General features: G+C 36.7%; 1 protein-coding gene across 1 annotated transcript in view; it reads right to left on the bottom strand.

Moving 5' to 3' along the window:
- The window catches only part of LOC138326480 (glutamate receptor ionotropic, NMDA 3A-like), a 50819-nt gene that overhangs the window by 22335 nt on the left and 5688 nt on the right, over window positions 1–22796 (bottom strand). Inside the window, exon 2 of the mRNA XM_069272579.1 lies at window positions 7153–8191. Coding sequence (XP_069128680.1) covers window positions 7153–8191 — 1039 coding nt within the window. The remainder of the gene's footprint in view (window positions 1–7152; window positions 8192–22796) is intronic.

The following is a 22796-nucleotide window of genomic DNA, read 5'->3' on the forward strand; positions in this document are numbered from 1 at the left end:
AAATGTAGATCACTCTTTAATTAAGAATAACACCGCTGTACAGTTTTCATGTAATGTTTGCAGAGTCATGCGCAGATCCAGTACATGATAATGCACGTGATGTGGTACAAAGGGGACCGATGTGTACTGTAAAGTATTTACTGTCGTCATTGACTGGCCGATATCTACCAATCACAGGCTTATCACTTCAAACGTACAGCTCTAGATGGACGCTCATTTGGGCAATTTTTACTGGAGCAGAATCACAGTGTTGGTTTGTCTTGTTACGACCACCAGACGAGCGGCACGTGATGCTACGTGTAACAGTAGATTCAATGATGGTGCGTGACTGTGAACGGCTGGGGAGGGTTTGCAATCCGATATTAAAGTTGATGAGCTGGGAATGAAATGCGGAGCCTGTAATCTTTAGATATGGTGCCAACAGCATTGATTTTACTGTTGGTTCATAAAGAACATGTTGAGAAGTAATGCCATCCCTGTCAAACTTATTTGGACTACTAGTGTTGTGTGCGTGTTTTGGTGTCATGTTGCTTTCGTTCAGAGTTTTATTGGATCTCCTATGACACATTTGGCAGTTGATATGTGCTAGTGTATCCTATTTCACTTGATAAATTCACTACAGAAAAAAATTGACACTACATTTTAAAACTGTAATTGCGATCTCAATCGAACTGATATTCGATATACCTATAAGAATCCAATCAAATCATAATATAACGATATGTATCTATTGTAATCATTCAAACAATTATATGTCATAATACGATGTAGAAAAAACAATAAAATTATTTTCAATTACAAAATGGTTAAGACTCCACCCAATAAGGGTAACGAAGTAAATCTTTATCTATACTGCTAGATCATTGGAAACCGTATACATGTTCGCAATAAAAAGGAATTACTTTAATTGCTGTATGTGTACGGATGCAAGAGGACGTCGGCCTGAATTCAACATTTTTATGCTGATCTGTTTGGACTTTGTTGTTTCCAGAGTAAGTTTTATTTACAATCGTTTATTCATTGCTGCAAATAAAAATAAAATTAGGTCGATTCATGTGCCGTTCAGTACTCTACCCTGATATTTTATCGTGCTGTCAGTATTGAGGTCAGGGGTACTATTAGATAAAATAACTTTTATGGATTTTCCCAATAACTAGTCAGATAGACATTCAGATGATAAAAACATTTTCCGCGTCTTAAAATGAGTCCCTTCGGGATGTATCGTGCTTTACCTATAGTCGTATTAGCATCCGAATATGATGTAATGGATAGGGATCCCAGTAGATTCCGTAATCGTCGTTTAACTACTAATAAATCTCAAGTGATCATTTTCATATTGTTGGTATCTGTGAAAATTTGTGATGAAACATTTGTTCAATTGTCGTCAAGGGTTTGTCTTTTGCCTCTGAAAAAGGTGGCTTTGTCACTATATATTTTCAGTTATATTCAAAACAATTTTGTCAAAAGTAAAGGTGACAATATGTAAACAATCTTGCATTTACGCTATCACAAAAAGTGGCATTTACAGCTAAGAACTAAGAAAGCCCGATATATTCCATATGTTGGATTCATATTCGAGCTCGTGTCTTTTGTAACTTAAAAAAACTCACCAGTGTGAAATCAATTCCATATCTAACAACCACCCATGTAACCCCTCTCTCTTTATATATATATGTATACAATGCGAAGGATTATAATTATAGAAAAGCTTGTAACATGATACCACCTGAAGGTCAAGCTTATAAAATTCTAAAATCCGTTGAACAGTAGAAGCCTTTTGTCCCTGGGACTTGGTGTTCGTTTTTAGTTTTCTGTTTTATTTCTAGTGCTATGCATTATCACACAAATCGTTTGGACCGTGTCGTTACCTTACTTAACGAAAATCAGAATGTCACCGAGAACGTACCACGTTCCACAATGGTGCCACTGGAATGCAGACAATCTGTTCTGTAAAAGAGGATTCTGAACTGATTGGTGCTCCGCCTTTTTGTAAATGCAGGATGGTAATCATTGTTGTTACAAATGTATCATGTCTTTCATGTTACTCGTCATGTGTGTCTTATAGTTAGAGTGTTGTAGATGTATAACATAAAATATTGTGGTCATACTTCGATCATAAAATGAAATCAGCATTGAAAAGCTAAAGGTGAGTGAATAGCATTTCTCTACTTCAACGCAATGGCGGTTCAATAGCGCGTAGGATTTTTTTTTTTAAATACGACATGATTAATCATATTTGTTATGTCAAACATGCTGGTGAATTTATTGGGATAATACAAGGTTTTATGATTTTGGAACAAATTGTAGTTACTAATGCTTTCTCACTTGTAACATGAGATCCTATTTCTATAAAGTTACTGCTGTGTAAGGCGCTAATTCTACTGCTATTACATAGTCGATATAAATGCATTACCAGCATTTTGCACACAGAAGAATAGCAAGGATTCCGTCTTGTTAATGGTATTCAAGTTGAGAGCGCCTTCCTTTTCGTAACCTAGCAACCCCTTTGTCTGCTGTCTCTATTTATGTCGTATCACCTCCAGTATGCCAGTGAATATTTGATTAAAACACATTCCTAGTTATGGCTGACACACACTTTATATTTCTCCCGGGGTGTTCCTGTACATTTGACATTTGCAGGAAAATCCGATAGACCAGGGACCGGTCCTCGACTAAATGTCAGCCTCATTGGGTTCAACGTAGCCACTTATTACGGTAAATATATGTCCCGCAATATATGTATAAGGCGTCATAACCTTATATCTACCACGACACCTAGCTAGTCCCCTCGGCATAACCTCTACGATACCACCACCCTTTGTCCAGTGGTCCTCATCGTAACGGTTATATCATGATTACGTCAGACGCTGATAGGTGCAGACAGAGGTTACTCCAAAATATCACCACACTGATTTCTAACAGAAAGAGTGGGATCAAACTACATCAAGTCAAAACTAAATATTTTCTTATCACGGTATATTTACCCTTTACGAGGATGGCTTATTGTAGTGACGTCAGGTTTACAAGGAACTCTAGTATATGAATATATTTTTAAGCAGAATCTTAAATATCATTTTGGTCAAATCATATTTTTACGGATGTATTCTTGTCACAACACCTTCACTATAAAATATGACGACGTATATTCTACCTCTTGTCTCACTTTCTTTTGTCACGTTTTGACGAAAGCCTCTATGAGAAAGGCTATAGGTTCTGCCCCCTGACAGAGACACACTTACGTTTATGAAATATTGTTTTCTGAATCAGTTGATTGCTCCGTGTCTGTAATAGGTGATGGGGTGCAAACGTACTGCGTTCCACCAAATCATATATCTACTTGTCTGATGCTAGACATGGCATGCATATACAGGAGGGGTTATTCTTAAGAGTTCTTAATCATGTGGCCTGAGCTATATATTGCCCTCCAGCGAGGAGGGCTGAAGTTGGTTGCGAGCTCCTAGTTCCTAGTTCCGTTTAATAAACGGAACTAGGAACCAGACCCGAGTTCCGTTTAACTTAAACGGAACTAGGAACCAGACCCGAGTTCCGTTTAAGCTTATACGGAACTAGGAACCAGACCCGAGTTCCGTTTAACAAAAATACTGGTCAACGAGCCGAGTTCCGTGTATTAGGATTTCTACCTCTAATTGCATGTTCAATTACATATTATATACGGGAATCGAACTTAAAGCTTACATTCATAATACAGAACAGAATTAATATCTATAACACAGATTTACTTAAACGGATCTGATACCTAGACCTCAGTTCCGTTTAACTTAAACGGAACTAGGAACCAGACCCGAGTTCCGTTAAACAAACATACTGGCCAACGAGCGGAGTTCCGTTTATTAGGATTTCTACCTCTTATAAGACAATAAATTACATATGTTATAAAGGAATTTAGCTCTGAGCTTCAGGAACGATACAACTTATATAATTTACCTCTATAACACAGATTTTCTTAAACGGATCTGACACCTAGACCCTAGTTCCGTTTTGCTTAAACGGAACTAGGAACCAGACTCGAGTTCCGTTTAACTTAAAAGGAACTAGGAAATAGACCGGAGTTCCGTTTAACACAAATATATTGGTCAATGAGCCGAGTTCCGTTTAATAGGATTTTTACCTCTTATAAAATATTAAATTAAATATGTTATAAAGGAATCTAGCTCTGAGCTTTCAGGAATGATACAACAGAGAATTAATCTCTATAACACAGATTTCCTTTAACAGATCTGACACCTAGACCCCAGTTCCGTTTTGCTTATATGGAACTAGGAACCAGACCTTAGTTCCACTTAACACAAATACTGGTCAACCAGCCGGGTTCCATTTATTAGAATTTCTACCTCTAATAAGATGTTTAATTACCATTGTAATACAGGAATCGAACTTAAACGGAACTGATGTCTAGGTATCAAATCCGTTTAAGGAAATCTGTGTTATAGAGATTAATTCTGTGTTGTATCGTTGCTGAAAGCTCAGAGTTCGATTCCTATATATAATATGTAATTGAACATGCAATTAGAGGTAGAAATCCTAATAAACGGAACTCGGCTCGTTGACCAGTATTTTTGTTAAACGGAACTCGGGTCTGGTTCCTAGTTCCGTTTAAGTTAAACGGAACTCGGGTCTGGTTCCTACTTCCGTTTATTAAACGGAACTAGGAACTAGGAACTCGCAACCAACTTCAGCCCTCCTTCCAGCGAAGGCGTTAAAATTGTTACTGCTGCCCCCATAGCATGAAAGGCGACTAAATTTCAGATATTTTAGTTCTGTGATTCCCAACTGCCTTCATTTTTAACATTTTCCTTGGCACTTTATCCATTTTAGACTTGGGTTGAACGTTCGTCCCGGTAAGGAAGGCTTTGTCCTCTAGACGTGACAGACTTAAGTAATTAAAAGTGTAAAATCTGTTCTTGTTCCGTGGTGCTTAATTAAGTTAAATGAAGTTAGAAGTATAATATGACCGTGTGGAATGTCTTTGCCGTTGTATATTATGTGAGGTCATCCATATTAGCACAGCAGGTAATATCAAATAACCTTACTACACAACTCAATATAGTATACAGTATGGGCACAGTAAAAACTGATTTTCAATTGTCGTGATCGCTGTAATGATTTCATATTGTTGATTTGATTATGTTTTAAAATTTTGAACCAAGTAATGTGAATGTTGTTTTCATTACTTAAGATTGTTTTTTTTTGTGGGAAAAAAAGAAAATACCGCCTCTGTAGACACACCCTAACGAAACTTCACTCCGAATATCCATTATAACAAGCATGAAAAACTGTTTTGTCGTGTATAACATTTATTAGATAGTAAAGATGACCACGAATAAGTTATAAATTTGATGAATGTGAAACCGAATCAGATCGAAGTATATAGCTATATCATATAGGAGAAGTCATGCTAATTACATTAGCGTACCGAACACACGGTCATTGACCCCTAAGCCCTACGGACCATTTATCACTTCCGGTTCACATGCTCCAATCTTTAATGGCATTATAGATAAATAATTACGTTCAGAAATTAAATATTGTTGTCGTTTTTTCTGATAATGCACGCCCTATTTTACCGACAAATATAATTCATCAACAATGAAGTCCACAAATATTCTAATTTGAAATACTATACGAACTACGAAACGAACGTGAAGTAAAATACATTGTATCTTATAACGATATCAACATCTTAATTCATTTCAATTGTCGAACCAATCAGTAGGAATAAAATCAATTCCGAATACATTCTGCGTGATGAATATATTTCTTTATTCTGAATGAATCTACAAATGCAATATCTGATTTAATCAACTGTATGCTAATCTCTTGCATATCCTCATTGATTTGTCATTCTACAGCATTAAGTAAGCTGACTTGAGTGAACGATGTGCTTGGTGATATGGGCTCGATTAAAACCGTATTGCATATGTTATTGGAATTACGTTCGACCATTTTATTCGAATTGAAAACCCCAATGAAAAAAAATGTAATAAGGATGAAGGCCACGACGCGATAAATAGGAATTTCTTCATTCAAATCTCCACATTTTAAGTGAATCTAAATTGATTTCAGTGTGACTTCATGACACTAAATTGTATATACTTCGAATAATAATTACTTTGAATCGTCTTACTTTCATGGTGTCTCAATTTCAAGTTTAAGAGACATGTTCAAACTTATTTGACTTCGCACTTTACAGTTGATTAACTCTATTACAATTGAAGGTGACGTGATACTGCGGATTTGTTTTTCGCGAATGCTAAGTGCTCGAAATATTCGAAATTTTATCGTACGCCAAAAATAAATTGACTCTCAGTATGTTGAGATAAATACAATGTTTTTCTATCAAGACATGAAATCATGATATATGGAACTGGAAACCTTCTTTATTAAGAGTGTGATGACTATATTAGGTATTGTCCTTTGCTGCAGTGCCAATAGGTGAGGGATAGCGTTTACAGCCGATATCTTATCGTTTCTAGGGTTTCTCCTATTACAGAGAAGCAGTCCTGTCTTAGTCTAAACTCTACCTCTAATGTAAAGGTCATTGACTCTATGCCAAGAGATGAAAATGGAAATTATTTGTCATGAAGTTCATGATGCCGTGGACGCCAATTACAGAAGACCAGAACATACCATTATTTCCGCCGAAGACAAATGAACATATATACATATGGAAAATAAAGTCATGACTAGGTTTGATAACCATGCCGACTGTAATTAATGTTTACGTGTCTTATTTATAGGAACAAATTGTACCATATTGTTTACGGTATTCGGCATATCCTGTAAGATGACTTTACCCACCATATTAATGATATTTTCATAATTATTCTATAATACGCTAATGACAAACATTCTGGATTGATATACAAAGCGGAAGCGAACATAACTAAATACTGATTCATATGTTTATTCAGACAATAAACAATACAATTGCTCTGGAGCCGTGGTATCTTATGAGCAAATTTGATCTGCTCAACGCTAATCGCTACTAAATCATTATTTCTATGATATGTTTCGTCATTATCATGGCGTGATATACATATAAATATATACCAGAGTGACCTTTGTTTTACTTCAAATATGATAAATAAAAATAATGAGTACACATTTGATATACAGTGAAGAGTTACTTACCCTTGAGTCATAGATATCCTGGTAGTGGATCCCAGCGTGTTTCCCAGCTATAAACGCTGCCAAGTTGGCTGTGTAACTGGCTATCACAAATATACAGGCGAATGCCCAGAAATTCTGCATAACCTTACTTGGCCACGACTTAGGAGATTTGGTTCGAACCGTGTGACCAAAAAGCACCGAATACACCATTGTTAATCCGGAAGCTAGTGTATAATTTTGTTTCCGTTTCCGGCCCCATGGGTTTAATCCAAAGGGGCTATTCCACTCGAAGAGGGCCATTGCGAATGCGCCGATTGTAGCACTCACAAAAATTGCAATCCATACTTCAACTGCAAATGGTTCTAGAAATGCATGCATACGAGTATGTCGTTTTCTTTCTGAATACAGAACAGAAAAACCTGAGAAGAAATAAGGATGAGTAAAGTCGATGACCTTTAACCTCTTGCGCGTGATGCTGAAAGCAGCGACAGCCATGTGTGCTGACCCCACCATCAGATCCTTGACCATGCCGTTCCAACTTCCGTTAATCTCCTTGCCGTATGTGACGTCACCAACGATGTACAAAGTGTAGTCGAAGTCGAGATCTCGCGAGAGCCTGTTGAGCAGGTCTATCGCGAGACCGCGACAACACCGTACTTCATACGGGTTACTTTTGTTGATCCTACCATGTTCGTAATCACGAATAACCTCTATTGTTGCTTGTTTTTGTTTTGTGAAAATTTTTAAGCATACCGTATCTTGAGCACACCCATCGTAATCCGGATGAGGTTTTTGTTCCATCACAAAGGGTTTTACTGGGTTTGTGACAATGCGATACCGCTTCTTGCCATTAAAAATTTGATTGGAAATCGTTTCACTTGGCCACACAATGCCAAAGGGGTTGATATTGTGGCCTCGGATAAATCCCATATCCCTCCACACCTTGTTTCGACCACTCGTTACAAGGTTTCGGATGTCATAGTTAGATATGTTAATTGAGCCATCCGCTTCAAATTCTAAAGTTCCAGTTAGTCCATCGAAATGTGTCTTCGTTATTGCTCTGAAACACATAAAAAGACGTAATAATAAAATCTAAGAATACCTGGTGTATAATTACATATCTTGTAACTCCTCGTTTTTCTACATATCACAAATTTTAGATCCACCAGTGTTACGATATTGGTACCAAATCCATCTGAGGTCCTTGTAAAATGCAGTCTTCGCCGTTTGAATTCCACATCTTCCTGTTACAATAGTAATGACATAACACCACTTTCATCATATATCGCCCAAGAATTAGACAATGCAGCGGTATATTGCAGCCTTACTATTGATAGATTTAAGGATTATGTGAAGTGTAACAATGGCCCTTGTAAGTTTTACAACCAATACTAATCACTAAACACGCGTATTTATATGGTTCTGATCCCCTATTATAGCAGGTTTTAATTGTATATAGTGATACGGTCTCTTTCTAGCTTCGCACTATGGAGAATTTCCCTCTAGCTCAGTCGGTAGAGTGGCAGGCCAGTTGGTCCTGGGTCGTGGGTTCGAGGCTGGCAGCACACTACTTGATTTCATACTCCGTTTCGTTTTGAAAGTAAATACATTATGGCAGAATTGCTGATCGCTTCCATCGAACATGGACAAAATGCATACCCAAAATTATTATTTGTTAATCATTGATTATTTATTAACCGTAGGGTAAGAAGGTAATGCATACGGATTGATATTTTTCATTCCATGATTTCTTATATTTGTTTTTCCGGCATTGTATTGGTAATGCTAAACTCTCTATAATGTCTCTGCTAATCACAGACAATGCAACTGATATCTTTATACGTATGAAAAGGATTTTGTTTTTTTCTTTTAAGCATTTAAATCCGTCTTTTCAAACATGTTATAAAGTGATTCAAGTGTTGAATTTGAAATACCGAATACATTCTAGAAACAATATTTTATCAAAAGCAAACGTTGATGCTGATAACACTTACAATATAATGTTATGTCTTTATATACATAATCTTAGTATACAGAATATGTGTTTCTAAAGCCTTTTGAGATGCTAGTATACATAATATGTGTTTCTAAAGCCTTTTGAGATGCTAGTATACAGAATATGTGTTTCTAAAGCCTTTTGAGATGCTAGTATACAGAATATGTGTTTCTAAAGCCTTTTGAGATGCTAGTATACAGAATATGTGTTTCTAAAGCCTTTTGAGATGCTAGTATACAGAATATGTGTTTCTAAAGCCTTTTGAGATGCTAGTATACAGAATATGTGTTTCTAAAGCCTTTTGAGATGCTAGTATACAGAATATGTGTTTCTAAAGCCTTTTGAGATGCTAGTATTCACCAGTCTATAGAAAGTATGCCTCTGTTAGTCGACGCATGTTCAAAAAACATTTTGTTTAAAGACAAACCTGAATTTTATTGCTATTTCGAGGCCCTAATCTCATCATACAGTAGATCAGGTACAAAGACAACACAATCAATACCTCGGCCTCTTTGCACCACAAACCGTATGTAACCCATCTACTACAGCTGATGGTTTCACAGCTACTGCACATTTAATATTCCTCGACCTGTTGATTTGTTTTCAATTTAATTTAGAAAGCTCTTGAACCATAGAGTGATGCCGTGATGTTGTTTGTTGGTTGAATAGTGTTTCATTGGTTAAAAAAAGGATTGCAAACAAAAAACTCAAACAAGAACAAAATCATTTCAACAATGGTAAGCCTACTCCAACTGATGCCACAAACACGCATTCGTTGTTGTATTAAAAGACTGTCGCTCCAAATACGCATTACTTACTCTAAAGATCTGTGCCCAGTTGTTCAAACGATGATTATTTTTTTTATTCTAATACTTACTTTACAAAGAATCAATTATCATTGAAAATATAAAATTTTACCGTATCACATTTAGATATAATTAATCGGATGTTTACTATTCTGGAACATCTGGATCTGTCATTAAATTTTGTGAAAAGGTCATTCGTAATTGTTTTTGTGTGTGTTAGGGTGTGTGTGTGTTTTTTTCAGTAAACATCTGATTATCTCTGAGTAGAAATGTAAACGTATGTTATAAATTTTGAATATATTTGCGTTTCAAAGCAATAATGCAGTGAGGCAAAATAATTTAATTAAATTTCAATCTATCTCCACACTGATTCCAGTACATTGAAAGTGTGTAGAAGTAGCTTACATAGATACTTCAACCTATCTTTAAGAAATATCAGTAACCACCTATTACCATTACTTCTAAGAGTCAGTGAGGCATTGATATAGATGTGTATTCCTCTTTCCGTTATTTGAATTGGTAATGCCAAACTACACACGAGCGACAAAACTACATGAACTATGTTCAATTTGAATGACTGTTTTTATGCAGTTGTCAGCATGCATCTTGTATCGTAAGATAAATTAAACGTGTGGATCAGACTCGAAATAATCACGTCTCGTGCATTTTTAACACACTCGAGCTGTTTATTACGTCATGCGGGAGCTGCTTGTTCAGTGTGAAGGGCGAGCTTACATCTTATTATTCACGTGAAAGTGTAATTTTTAATTGTACAATATAAAAATGTAAATATAACATGAAAGATTGTTTTGTTTAATGGCAGCTATTAAAGCGAGGCTGATCAGCTGAGAGTAACATTTGCTATATATTACGATGTTGAATGTGAAATAAATTGGAGGTTACCTGGTCCTTATTGACAAATATCAAAATAATTAATAGTAATTGATTTGGTTGATTACTTGACCTAGTACCATATTAACAGCTATGTCCTTTAAGGGCGGTCTCCGGCTTGTCTATGCGATTAGTAGCGAGTGTGAATATCCGATTGTTTTGGGAGCTGTAGTATGTTCGTAATGTTTCTCTTCGCAACAAGTGTAATGTCGACTTAATGTGTTTTGAAAAAAAATAAGATGAAGGTTTTCACCGGTAATTGATGTGAAAGGGGAACGTGATACTGAAATCGTCTAGCAATACCAACATATCGCTTTTGGGTGTACTTCTCTGTCTAGTAATACCTAATAGAAAACAAAGAATGGCGACATATGTCCCTGTGTGGCTGTGGTGTGGACCGGTTGTTCAGATATAAGACCTGTGAGATCCCAAACCATCACAGATATAGAAAAAAATTCCATTCTTTATCCACACAGATACCATAATCAGTTTTGAACGACACCAGGGAACAATTCGTAGCTTTTTCTTGCAAAACAAATGACCCCCGCCATTTATTTAAATGAAGACTAGTGATATCTTTTTGTTATACATCACAATTTGTTCGTTTTTGTGTACGTGTTTATTTATACATGCATGAATTCTGCGTCAATTAGGAGCCATTATAAATAGCAAATTTACCGAGAACGTGTTAGTGTGGCGAAAATAATGGTTAACCGTATCACGACAGACAGAAATAGTGCTTTTGGTCTTCCTCTGATTCTCCGTTTATGACAATACCCTTAACTGGGGAGCGTTAACGTTGATCTATGACGCGGTCGCTTCATTGTGGCGAAAGCCAATGTATTTGAAAATTAGATGGGACAATATGGGAAAGGCATGTCAGTGTGTATTGATCATCAGTGATGGTCATCGGCGAAGCTTGGACACAATACAGTGGGCAAAACATATATAGTGTATAATTATCCAAAATAATCTGACGGAAATTACTTTTAGTATATCATCCCCATACTACACTCATAGTCGATATCAGCAACAGTTGTTTTGTGTCTTAATTCATCATATGTTATATGAGGTATTCTGAATTATCTATCAGTCGGGTGAATTATGTTCTGTACATGTCTGGAGTCATATACCTTTACCAGCTGTATGGCGTAATAAAACTAAGATGATGACACAACTAAGTTTCTAATTGCATATTATGTATTTCTGGAAAACAAGGGTTAGGTTCATATGACAGATAATTGTATTGTCACACTTTGTCATTTATATTTATAAAACAATATTTAGGTGTATGAGCGTTAGTGTCTGCGTGTGATGATAGGTATAATGTAGAACATACAGTAGAAAAGATAATAATAGTCGAAGACAGCATTCATAATAAAAGATTGCCAAAATAATGACAAAGAATTTAGAGTGATTTTTATGAAAATCAGAAAACTAAAACAAATCGCCTAATGATTATTGATAGGCACCAACGCTTTGGTATTCATTTTTTGTTTAAAATTTCAGTTCTTTGCTGGTTTTCAAATGAGAAAGTGTCTCTAAGTCAAGATAGATAACCGAAAACAAGGTTTAGCTCATACGAATTGTTTTATTGTGTTTATTCACATCTTTACTTCTATCAGTGTACCGAATGTTGATCAAATCAAAACGAGGCTTTGTTCAGAGGAGCAGAGTAACCTTCCTCTCTATAACTCCATGTAAACAGACCCCCAGAATCAGAATGCTGCACATGTCTTCGCGTATTACATCGCGGAAATATCGTGATTGCTTTAACAAAGCCAGTAATCAAATACAGTATTTTATTCCAAAACAATTAATCAGAATTTAGTTTTTATTTGCATTAATTACTGATTGCCCTCAACGCTTCAGCGACTCCTGTTTCTAATTACGATGGATGGTGTGTAGCTTAGCGTGTGGGTCTTCAGTTATTGTCACATGAACTTTTCTTCATCTTTCTGTTTTTGTATACTCAGTTACCTGCTATGGAATTGGTTATCAAAAGCAAAAAATGAATAAAACACATGCATTACCATGTAATTCCCTGGTGTGATTTTCTTTTGAAAAGAACACAATATTTGATTAATGCAGATAATAGAATGTTACCACGATGCATTCTTTAACCGTAATCTTCATTTATAATACATTTCCGAGTGGAAGATATTCTTTCTCCCTAACAATTTATCATGCAATATTTTCGAAATCCGTCAATCATTTTTCTACATTCAATACCAAGTTTAAAACCGACGAAGATAAATTGCATTTTATGTCAAAGGAATAAATAGACGGCGAATACCTTATTTACTTTGAATCACTTCGATAATTCTAAATATTTTGTGTTTTATGACTAAGTGAAAACAACTCGATTGTCGGCCTAACTCATTTTACTTGTGAAATGCCTCGGCAGTAATCTGTCAATTCTAAAATGTTATCATATATTATGCACGACACTTAAATACAACATATTTGTTTTCACTTTGCAGACAAATCTTTCAATACTTAGAAATAATGTCATTGATTCTACGACTTTCATTTCGACTCTGGCGAGGAGAACAAAACGTCGACCGATTTCTCTTTTTTGCTTGAAACTGTCCCTCGTGGCGATCACTAATGACAGGTAATATACTAATGGTATACGTACATGTATCTAACTAGTACTGTAAATCTCCTAGTTTACACTCTAACTGACTAGCACTGTAAACCTCCTAGTCTAAACTCTAACTAACTAGCACTGTAAAGCTCCTAGTCTAAACTCTAACTAACTAGTACTGTAAATCTCCTAGTCTACACTCTAACTGACTAGCACTGTAAACCTCCTAGTTTAAACTCTTACTGACTAGAACTGTACACCTCCTAGTCTATACTCTAACTGACTAGCACTGTAAACCTCGTAGTCCAAACACTTACTGACTAGCACTGTAAACCACCTAGTTTAAACTCTTACTGACTAGCACTGTTAACCTCCAAGTCTAAACTCTAACTGACTATAGCACTGTAAACCTCCTAGTTCAAACTCTTACTGACTAGCACTGTAGATCCTAGTTTTAAACACTTACAAACTAGCACTGTTAACCTCCAAGTCTATACTCTAACTGACTAGCACTGTAAACCTCCTAGTCTAAACTCTAACTGATTAGTACTGTTAACCTCCAAGTCTAATCTCTAACTAACTAGCACTGTACACTTCATAGTCTAAACTCTAACTGACTAGCACTGTAAACCTCCTAGTCTCAACTTTAACTGACTAGCACTGTAAACCTCCTAGTCTAAACTCTAACTGACTTTCGAAATCGAAATCCGTCAATCATTTTTCTACATTCAATACCAAGTTTAAAACCGACGAAGATAAACTGCATTTCATGTCAAGGGAATAAATAGACGGCGAATATCTTATTTACTTTGAATCACTTCGATAATTCTAAATATTGTGTGTTTTATGACTAAGTGAAAACAACTCGATTGTCGGCCTAACTCCTAGTCTAAACTCTAACTGACTAGCACTGTAAACCTCCTAGTCTACATTTTAACTGACTAGCTTTAAAAAACCTCATAGTCTAAACTCTAACTTATTAGCACTGTAAACCTCCTTGTCTATACTCTTACTGACTTGCACTATAAAACCTCCTAGTCTAAACTCTAACTGATAGCTTAAAATCTATCCTAGTCTAACTCTAACTGACTAGCACTGTAAACCTCCTAGTCTAAACTCTACTGACTAGCACTGTAAACCTCCTAGTCAAACTCTAACTGACTAGCACTGTAAACCTCCTAGTCTAAACTCTAACTGACTAGCACTGTAAACCTCCTAGTCTAAACTCTAACTGACTAGCACTGTAAACCTCCTAGTTTAAACTCTACACTGACTAGCACTGTAAACCTCCTAGTCTATATCTACTTACTGACTAGCACTGTAAACCTCCTAGTTAAACTCTAACTGACTAGCACTGTAAACCTCCTAGTCTAAACTCTAACTGACTAGCACTGTAAACCTCCTAGTTTAAATTCTTACTGACTAGCACTATAAACCTCCTAGTCTAAATATTAACTGACTAGCACTGTAAACCTCCTAGTTTAAACTCATACTGATTAGCACAGTACACCTCCTAGTTTAAACTCATACTGACTAGCACTGTAAACCTCCTAGTTTAAACTCTTACTGACTAGCACTGTAAACCTCCTAGTCTAAACTCTAACTGACAAGCACTGTAAACCTCCTAGTCTAAACTCTAACTGACTAGCACTGTAAACCTCCTAGTCTAAACTCTAACTGACTAGCACTGTAAACCTCCTAGTCTAAATTTAACTGACTAGCACTGTAAACCTCCTAGTTAAACTCTACTGACTTAGCACTGTAAACCTCCTAGTTCTAAACTCTAACTGACTAGCACTGTAAACCTCCTAGTCTAAACTCTTACTGACTAGCACTGTAAACCTCCTAGTCTAAACTCTTACTGACTAGCACTGTAAACCTCCTAGTCTAAACTAACTAACTGACTAACTTACGACTGACTAGCACTGTAACCTCCTAGTCTAAACTCTAACTGACTAGCACTGTAAACCTCCTAGTCTAAACTCTAACTGACTAGCACTGTAAACCTCCTAGTTTAAACTCTAACTGACTAGCACTGTAAACCTCCTAGTCTAAACTCTAACTGACTAGCACTGTAAACCTCCTAGTCTAAACTCTAACTGACTAGCACTGTAAACCTCCTAGTCTAAACTCTACTGACTAGCACTGTAAACCTCCTAGTCTAAACTCTAACTGACTAGCACTGTAAACCTCCTAGTCTAAAACTCTACTGACTAGCACTGTAAACCTCCTAGTCTAAACTCTAACTGACTAGCACTGTAAACCTCCTAGTCTACTCTCTAACTGACTAGCACTGTAAACCTCCTAGTCTAAACTCTAACTGACTAGCACTGTAAACCTCCTAGTCTAAACTCTAACTGACTAGCACTGTAAACCTCCTAGTCTAAACTCTAACTGACTAGCACTGTAAACCTCCTAGTCTAAACTCTAACTGACTAGCACTGTAAACCTCCTAGTCTAAACTCTAACTGACTAGCACTGTAAACCTCCTAGTCTAAACTCTAACTGACTAGCACTGTAAACCTCCTAGTCTAAACTCTAACTGACTAGCACTGTAAACCTCCTAGTCTAAACTCTTACTGACTAGCACTGTAAACCTCCTAGTCTAAACTCTAACTGACTAGCACTGTAAACCTCCTAGTCTAAACTCACTACTGACAAGCACTGTAAACCACCTAGTCTAAACTCTAACTGACTATAGCACTATAAACCTCCTAGTTCAAACTCTAACTGACTAGCACTGTAAACCTCCTAGTCTAAACTCTAACTGACTAGCACTGTAAACCTCCTAGTCTATACTCTAACTGACTAGCACTGTAAACCTCCTAGTCTAAACTCTAACTGACTAGCACTGTAAACCTCCTAGTCTAAACTCTAACTGACTAGCACTGTAAACCTCCTAGTCTAAACTCTAACTGACTAGCACTGTAAACCTCCTAGTTTAAACTCTAACTGACTAGCACTGTAAACTCTTACTGACTAGCACTGTAAACCTCCTAGTCTAAACTCTAACTGACTAGCACTGTAAACCTCCTAGTCTAAACTCTAACTGACTAGCACTGTAAACCTCCTAGTTTAAACTCTTACTGACTAGCACTGTAAACCTCCTAGTTTAAACTCTACTGACTAGCACTGTAAACCTCCTAGTCTAAACTCTAACTGACTAGCACTGTAAACCTCCTAGTCTAAACTCTAACTGACTAGCACTGTAAACCTCCTAGTCTAAACTCTAACTGACTAGCACTGTAAACCTCCTAGTCTAAACTCTTACTGACTAGCACTGTAAACCTCCTAGTCTAAACTCTAACTGACTAGCACTGTAAACCTCCTAGTCTAAACTCTAACTGACTAGCACTGTAAACCTCCTAGTATACTCTAACTGACTAGCACTGTAAACCTCCTAGTCTAAACTCTACTGACTAGCACTGTAAACCTCCTAGTCTAAACTCTAACTGACTAGCACTGTAAACCTCCTAGTCTAAACTCTAACTGACTAGCACTGTAAACCTCCTAGTTAACTCTATCTAACAGTCTAAACTGACTAGCACTGTAAACCTCCTAGTCTAAACTCTAACTGACTAGCACTGTAAACCTCCTAGTCTAAACTCTAACTGACTAGCACTGTAAACCTCCTAGTCTAAACTCTAACTGACTAGCACTGTAAACCTCCTAGTCTAAACTCTAACTGACTAGCACTGTAAACCTCCTAGTCTAAACTCTAACTGACTAGCACTGTAAACCTCCTAGTCTAAACTCTAACTGACTAGCACTGTAAACCTCCTAGTCTAAACTCTAACTGACTAGCACTGTAAACCTCCTAGTCTAAACTCTTACTGACTAGCACTGTAAACCTCCTAGTCTAAACTCTAACTGACTAGCACTGTAAACCTCCTAGTCTAAACTCTAACTGACTAGCACTGTAAACCTCCTAGTCTAAACTCTAACTGACTAGCACTGTAAACCTCCTAGTCTAAACTCTAACTGACTAGCACTGTAAACCTCCTAGTCTAAACTCTAACTGACTAGCACTGTAAACCTCCTAGTCTAAACTCTTACTGACTAGCACTGTAAACCTCCTAGTCTAAACTCTAACTGACTAGCACTGTAAACCTCCTAGTCTAAACTCTAACTGACTAGCACTGTAAACCTCCTAGTCTTTACTCTAACTACTGACTAGCACTGTAAACCTCCTAGTCTAAACTCTAACTGACTAGCACTTAAACCTCCTAGTCTAAACTCTACTGACTAGCACTGTAAACCTCCTAGTCTAAACTCTAACTGACTAGCACTGTAAACCTCCTAGTTCTAAACTCTTACTGACTAGCACTGTAAACCTCCTAGTCTAAACTCTAACTGACTAGCACTGTAAACTCTACCTACTCTGTACACTAACCTAGTTAAACTGACTGACTAGCACTGTAAACTCCTAGTTTAAACTATGACTAGCACTGTAACCTCCTAGTCTAACTCTAACTGACTAGCACTGTAAACCTCCTAGTCTAAACTCTAACTGACTAGCACTGTAAACCTCCTAGTCTAAACTCTAACTGACTAGCACTAAAAACCTCCTAGTCTAAACTCTAGATTATTAGCACTGTAAACCTCCTACTCTATACTCTAACTGACTAGCACTGTAAACCTTCTAGTCTAAACTCTAACTGACTAGCACTGTAAACCTCCTAGTTAAACTCTACTAGCACTCTAAACTCCTAGTTTAAACTAGCACTGTAAACCTCCTAGTCTAAACTCTTACTGACTAGCACTGTAAACCTCCTAGTTCTAAACTCTAACTGACTAGCACTGTAAACCTCCTAGTCTAAACTCTAACTGACTAGCACTGTAAACCTCCTAGTACACTGTAAACTCTATCTAATCTAACTGACTAGCATTGTACATCTCCTAGTCTAAACTCTAACTAACTAGCATTGTGCACTTCCTAGTCTAAACTCTAACTGACTAGCACTGTAAACCTCCTAGTCTAAACTCTAACTGACTAGCACTGTAAACCTCCTAGTCTAAACTCTAACTGACTAGCACTGTAAACCTCCTAGTCTAAACTCTAACTGACTAGCACTGTAAACCTCCTAGTCTAAACTCTAACTGACTAGTACTGTAAAATTCCTAGTTTATTCTCTAACTGACTAGCACTGTAAACCTCCTAGTCTAAACTCTATCTGAATAGCACTGTAACCCTCTTATTCTACACTCTAACTGACTAGCACTGTAAACCTCCTAGTATAAACTCTAAGTGACTAACACTGTACACTTCCTAGTCTAAACTCTTACTGACTAGCACTGTAAACCTCCTAGTCTCAACTTTAACTGACTAGCATTGTAAACCTCATAGTCTAAATTCTAACTGACTAGCATTGTAAACCTCCTAGTCTAAACTCTAACTAACTAGCACTGTACACTTCCTAGTCTAAACTCTAACTGACTAGCACTGTAAACCTCCTAGTCTAAACTCTAACTGACTAGCACTGTAAACCTCCTAGTCTAAACTCTTACTGACTAGCACTGTAAACCTCCTAGTCTAAACTCTAACTGACTAGCACTGTAAACCTCCTAGTCTAAACTCTAACTGACTAGCACTGTAAACCTCCTAGTCTAAACTCTAACTGACTAGCACTGTAAACCTCCTAGTCTAAACTCTAACTGACTAGCACTGTAAACCTCCTAGTCTAAACTCTAACTGACTAGCACTGTAAACCTCCTAGTCTAAACTCTAACTGACTAGCACTGTAAACCTCCTAGTCTATACTCTAACTGACACTAGCACTGTAAACCTCCTAGTCTAAACTCTAACTGACTAGCACTGTAAACCTCCTAGTCTAAACTCTAACTGACTAGCACTGTAAACCTCCTAGTCTAAACTCTAACTGACTAGCACTGTAAACCTCCTAGTCTAAACTCTAACTGACTAGCACTGTAAACCTCCTAGTCTAAACTCTAACTGACTAGCACTGTAAACCTCCTAGTCTATACTCTAACTGACTAGCACTGTAAACCTCCTAGTCTATACTCTAACTGACTAGCACTGTAAACCTCCTAGTCTAAACTCTGACTAACTAGCACTGTACACTTCCTAGTCTAAACTCTAACTGACTAGCACTGTAAACCTCCTAGTCTAAACTCTAACTGACTAGCACTGTAAACCTCCTAGTCTATACTCTAACTGACTAGCACTGTAAACCTCCTAGTCTAAACTCTAACTGACTAGCACTGTAAACCTCCTAGTCTATACTCTAACTGACTAGCACTGTAAACCTCCTAGTCTAAACTCTAACTGACTAGCACTGTAAACCTCCTAGTCTAAACTCTAACTGACAAGCACTGTAAACCTCCTAGTCTAAACTCTAACTGACTAGCACTGTAAACCTCCTAGTCTAAACTCTAACTGACAAGCACTGTAAACCTCCTAGTCTATACTCTAACTGACTAGCACTGTAAACCTCCTAGTCTAAACTCTAACTGACTAGCACTGTAAACCTCCTAGTCTATACTCTAACTGACTAGCACTGTAAACCTCCTAGTCTAAACTCTAACTGACTAGCACTGTAAACCTCCTAGTCTAAACTCTAACTGACTAGCACTGTAAACCTCCTAGTCTAAACTCTTACTGACTAGCACTGTAAACCTCCTAGTCTAAACTCTAACTGACTAGCACTGTAAACCTCCTAGTCTAAACTCTAACTGACTAGCACTGTAAACCTCCTAGTCTAAACTCTAACTGACTAGCACTGTAAACCTCCTAGTCTAAACTCTAACTGACTAGCACTGTAAACCTCCTAGTCTAAACTCTAACTGACTAGCACTGTAAACCTCCTAGTCTAAACTCTAACTGACTAGCACTGTAAACCTCCTAGTCTAAACTCTAACTGACTAGCACTGTAAACCTCCTAGTCTATACTCTAACTGACTAGCACTGTAAACCTCCTAGTCTAAACTCTAACTGACTAGCACTGTAAACCTCCTAGTCTAAACTCTAACTGACTACGTCTCACTACTAACCAACTGACCGTCCTAGTCTAAACTCTATGCACTAGCCTGTAACTCCTAATCTTAAACTCTTACTGACTAGCACTGTAAACCTCCTAGTCTAACTCTAACTGAATAGCACTGAAAACTTCCTAGTCTACACTCTAACAGACTAGCACTGTAAACCTCATAGTCTACACTCTAACTGACTAGCACTGTAAACCTCCTAGTCTAAACTCTAACAGACTAACACTGTACACTTCCAGTCTAAAATCTAACAGACCTGCACTGTTAACCTCCTAGTCTACACTCTAACTGACTAGTACTGTAAACCTCCTAGTCTAAACTCTAACTGACTAGTACTGTAAACCTCCTAGTCTATACTCTAACTGACTAGCACTGTTAACCTCCTAGTCTATACTCTAACTGACTAGCACTGTTAACCTCCTAGTCTATACTCTAACTGACTAGTACTGTAAACCTCCTAGTCTAAACTCTAACTGACTAGCACTGTAAACCTCCTAGTCTATACTCTAACTGACTAGCACTGTAAACCTCCTAGTCTATACTCTAACTGACTAGCACTGTTAACCTCCAAGTCTATACTCTAACTGACTAGCACTGTAAACCGCTTCATGTTTGAAACACACAGTTTTTTGCATAATTTACCTCGAGAGAGCTCGAACGTGAATTGATTTTTTTGGAGTTATTATAGAAAATATAAATGAATGCGCGGTTCTCAGAATCCTGGAATTGATGCATTTATAAAATGTTGAAAAGGGAAAGAAATATTATATACGTGAAACTGAAGTGATTTATAGCGTCATTCTAGTTCTATCATATTTTTTCTTAAATGCTGAATTGGAGGTTTCTACCCTCTGACAATTCTAGCTGTTCCTGACGTTCACATTCTTCACTTCAAACTAATTAGTGACCCTGGGTAATATTTATTGAAAAGGGCACCTATCAACTTCATTAATGCATACACACACTTAATTAATAGATTAAAACCTGCCAGTGCCATTTTACACAGCACTAATCGCCCTTACTGGGGAATATTACCTGACTGATACTAAAACATAGCGAAAGCAATTTAATTGGGGTCAATAAATAATTACTACTTTAGCAAATGTCTTGTTATAATCGGTCAATATTATATACATAGACATGTTCCTGAGCGCTGTGTAAATAATTTACATTTTCCTTTTATTCCTCGTAGATTACATTGGTAAACTGGATCATAAAACCATGTCAGTTTGTGTATATATGCATTTAAAATACACGTGGAAACGGTAACCAATCAGATAAATCCACGTATTATCGTATTTCTGCCAATCATGGTACAATCTTAATGACCTTCTACGGCCATTAACAAATTAGTTTTCTATCGGAATGGACCTGAGTTATAGCACAGCCTACATAATTTGCAAAGATATCTTTGTTTAGGACAAAAATGGATTATATTTCAAAGGTATAACCTAAACCAATGTTACATATCAATTGACAAATGCATCTCAAAATAGCGAGCACCAGGGGACATCGTTCTCACATGACTTAAGATGCCTATAGGGATAGCGGGATAAACAATTTAACAATCGAAAATAATGAATTATATATGTATAATAAATCTCGTAAGGTATAATAAATCTCGTAAGGAAAACAGTTATTGATTTTTTTCCCCATTTTCCCCGATAAATATTAAAGCCTTTTATTTAGGATATGTTTTAATAGGTTGGTGTACAGTGTAAATGTATAAATTCTAAGATACATGAGTACTCGAATGTCCAATTTCTCATCAGAATTATTTACATTAAGAAGAAAGGAAGAAATATGGATCACGACAACGTATAATTATTACTACTTCCAGATTGTATTATTTTTGTTTTGTTTTAAATGAGAGAAATTTCATTGTTTATTATTTACGTTGTCCAAAAAATCTAAATTTTGTCTGATAACTAATGAGGGGAAGTTCACCATACTACCATCTATATTGATATATATGTTATATGTTGATTAGACACATGTTGCAGTTTTGCTGCCAGCAGCTGCATATTATCGACATAAAACAGTAAACACTAATCACAATACGTGGTGTAAACGGATAATTTTCATTAGAAAATTGTTTACCTGATAACCGTCATAGCATTCTCCGTATAGCTACATAATGTCAGTACGTGGCGATAGGGCACCAAGTGGGACTTTGTAATAAAAATAAGTTTGTCTATACAAAAGTTCAATCTGTCACATCTTATTCATTCCTTGTTTTATACTATGATCTTTTAGTGAAAACAAATAATTTTGTAGGCAAAAATCATTTTTCTCGTCACAAAATTTATATATTTTTGTACACAAAATTCATTTTGGTACATTTTGGTACACAAGCTTCGTTTCAAAATGTCAAATA

This window comes from Argopecten irradians, chromosome 6 (assembly GCF_041381155.1).
Source record: "Argopecten irradians isolate NY chromosome 6, Ai_NY, whole genome shotgun sequence".
Classification (NCBI taxonomy): domain Eukaryota; kingdom Metazoa; phylum Mollusca; class Bivalvia; order Pectinida; family Pectinidae; genus Argopecten; species Argopecten irradians.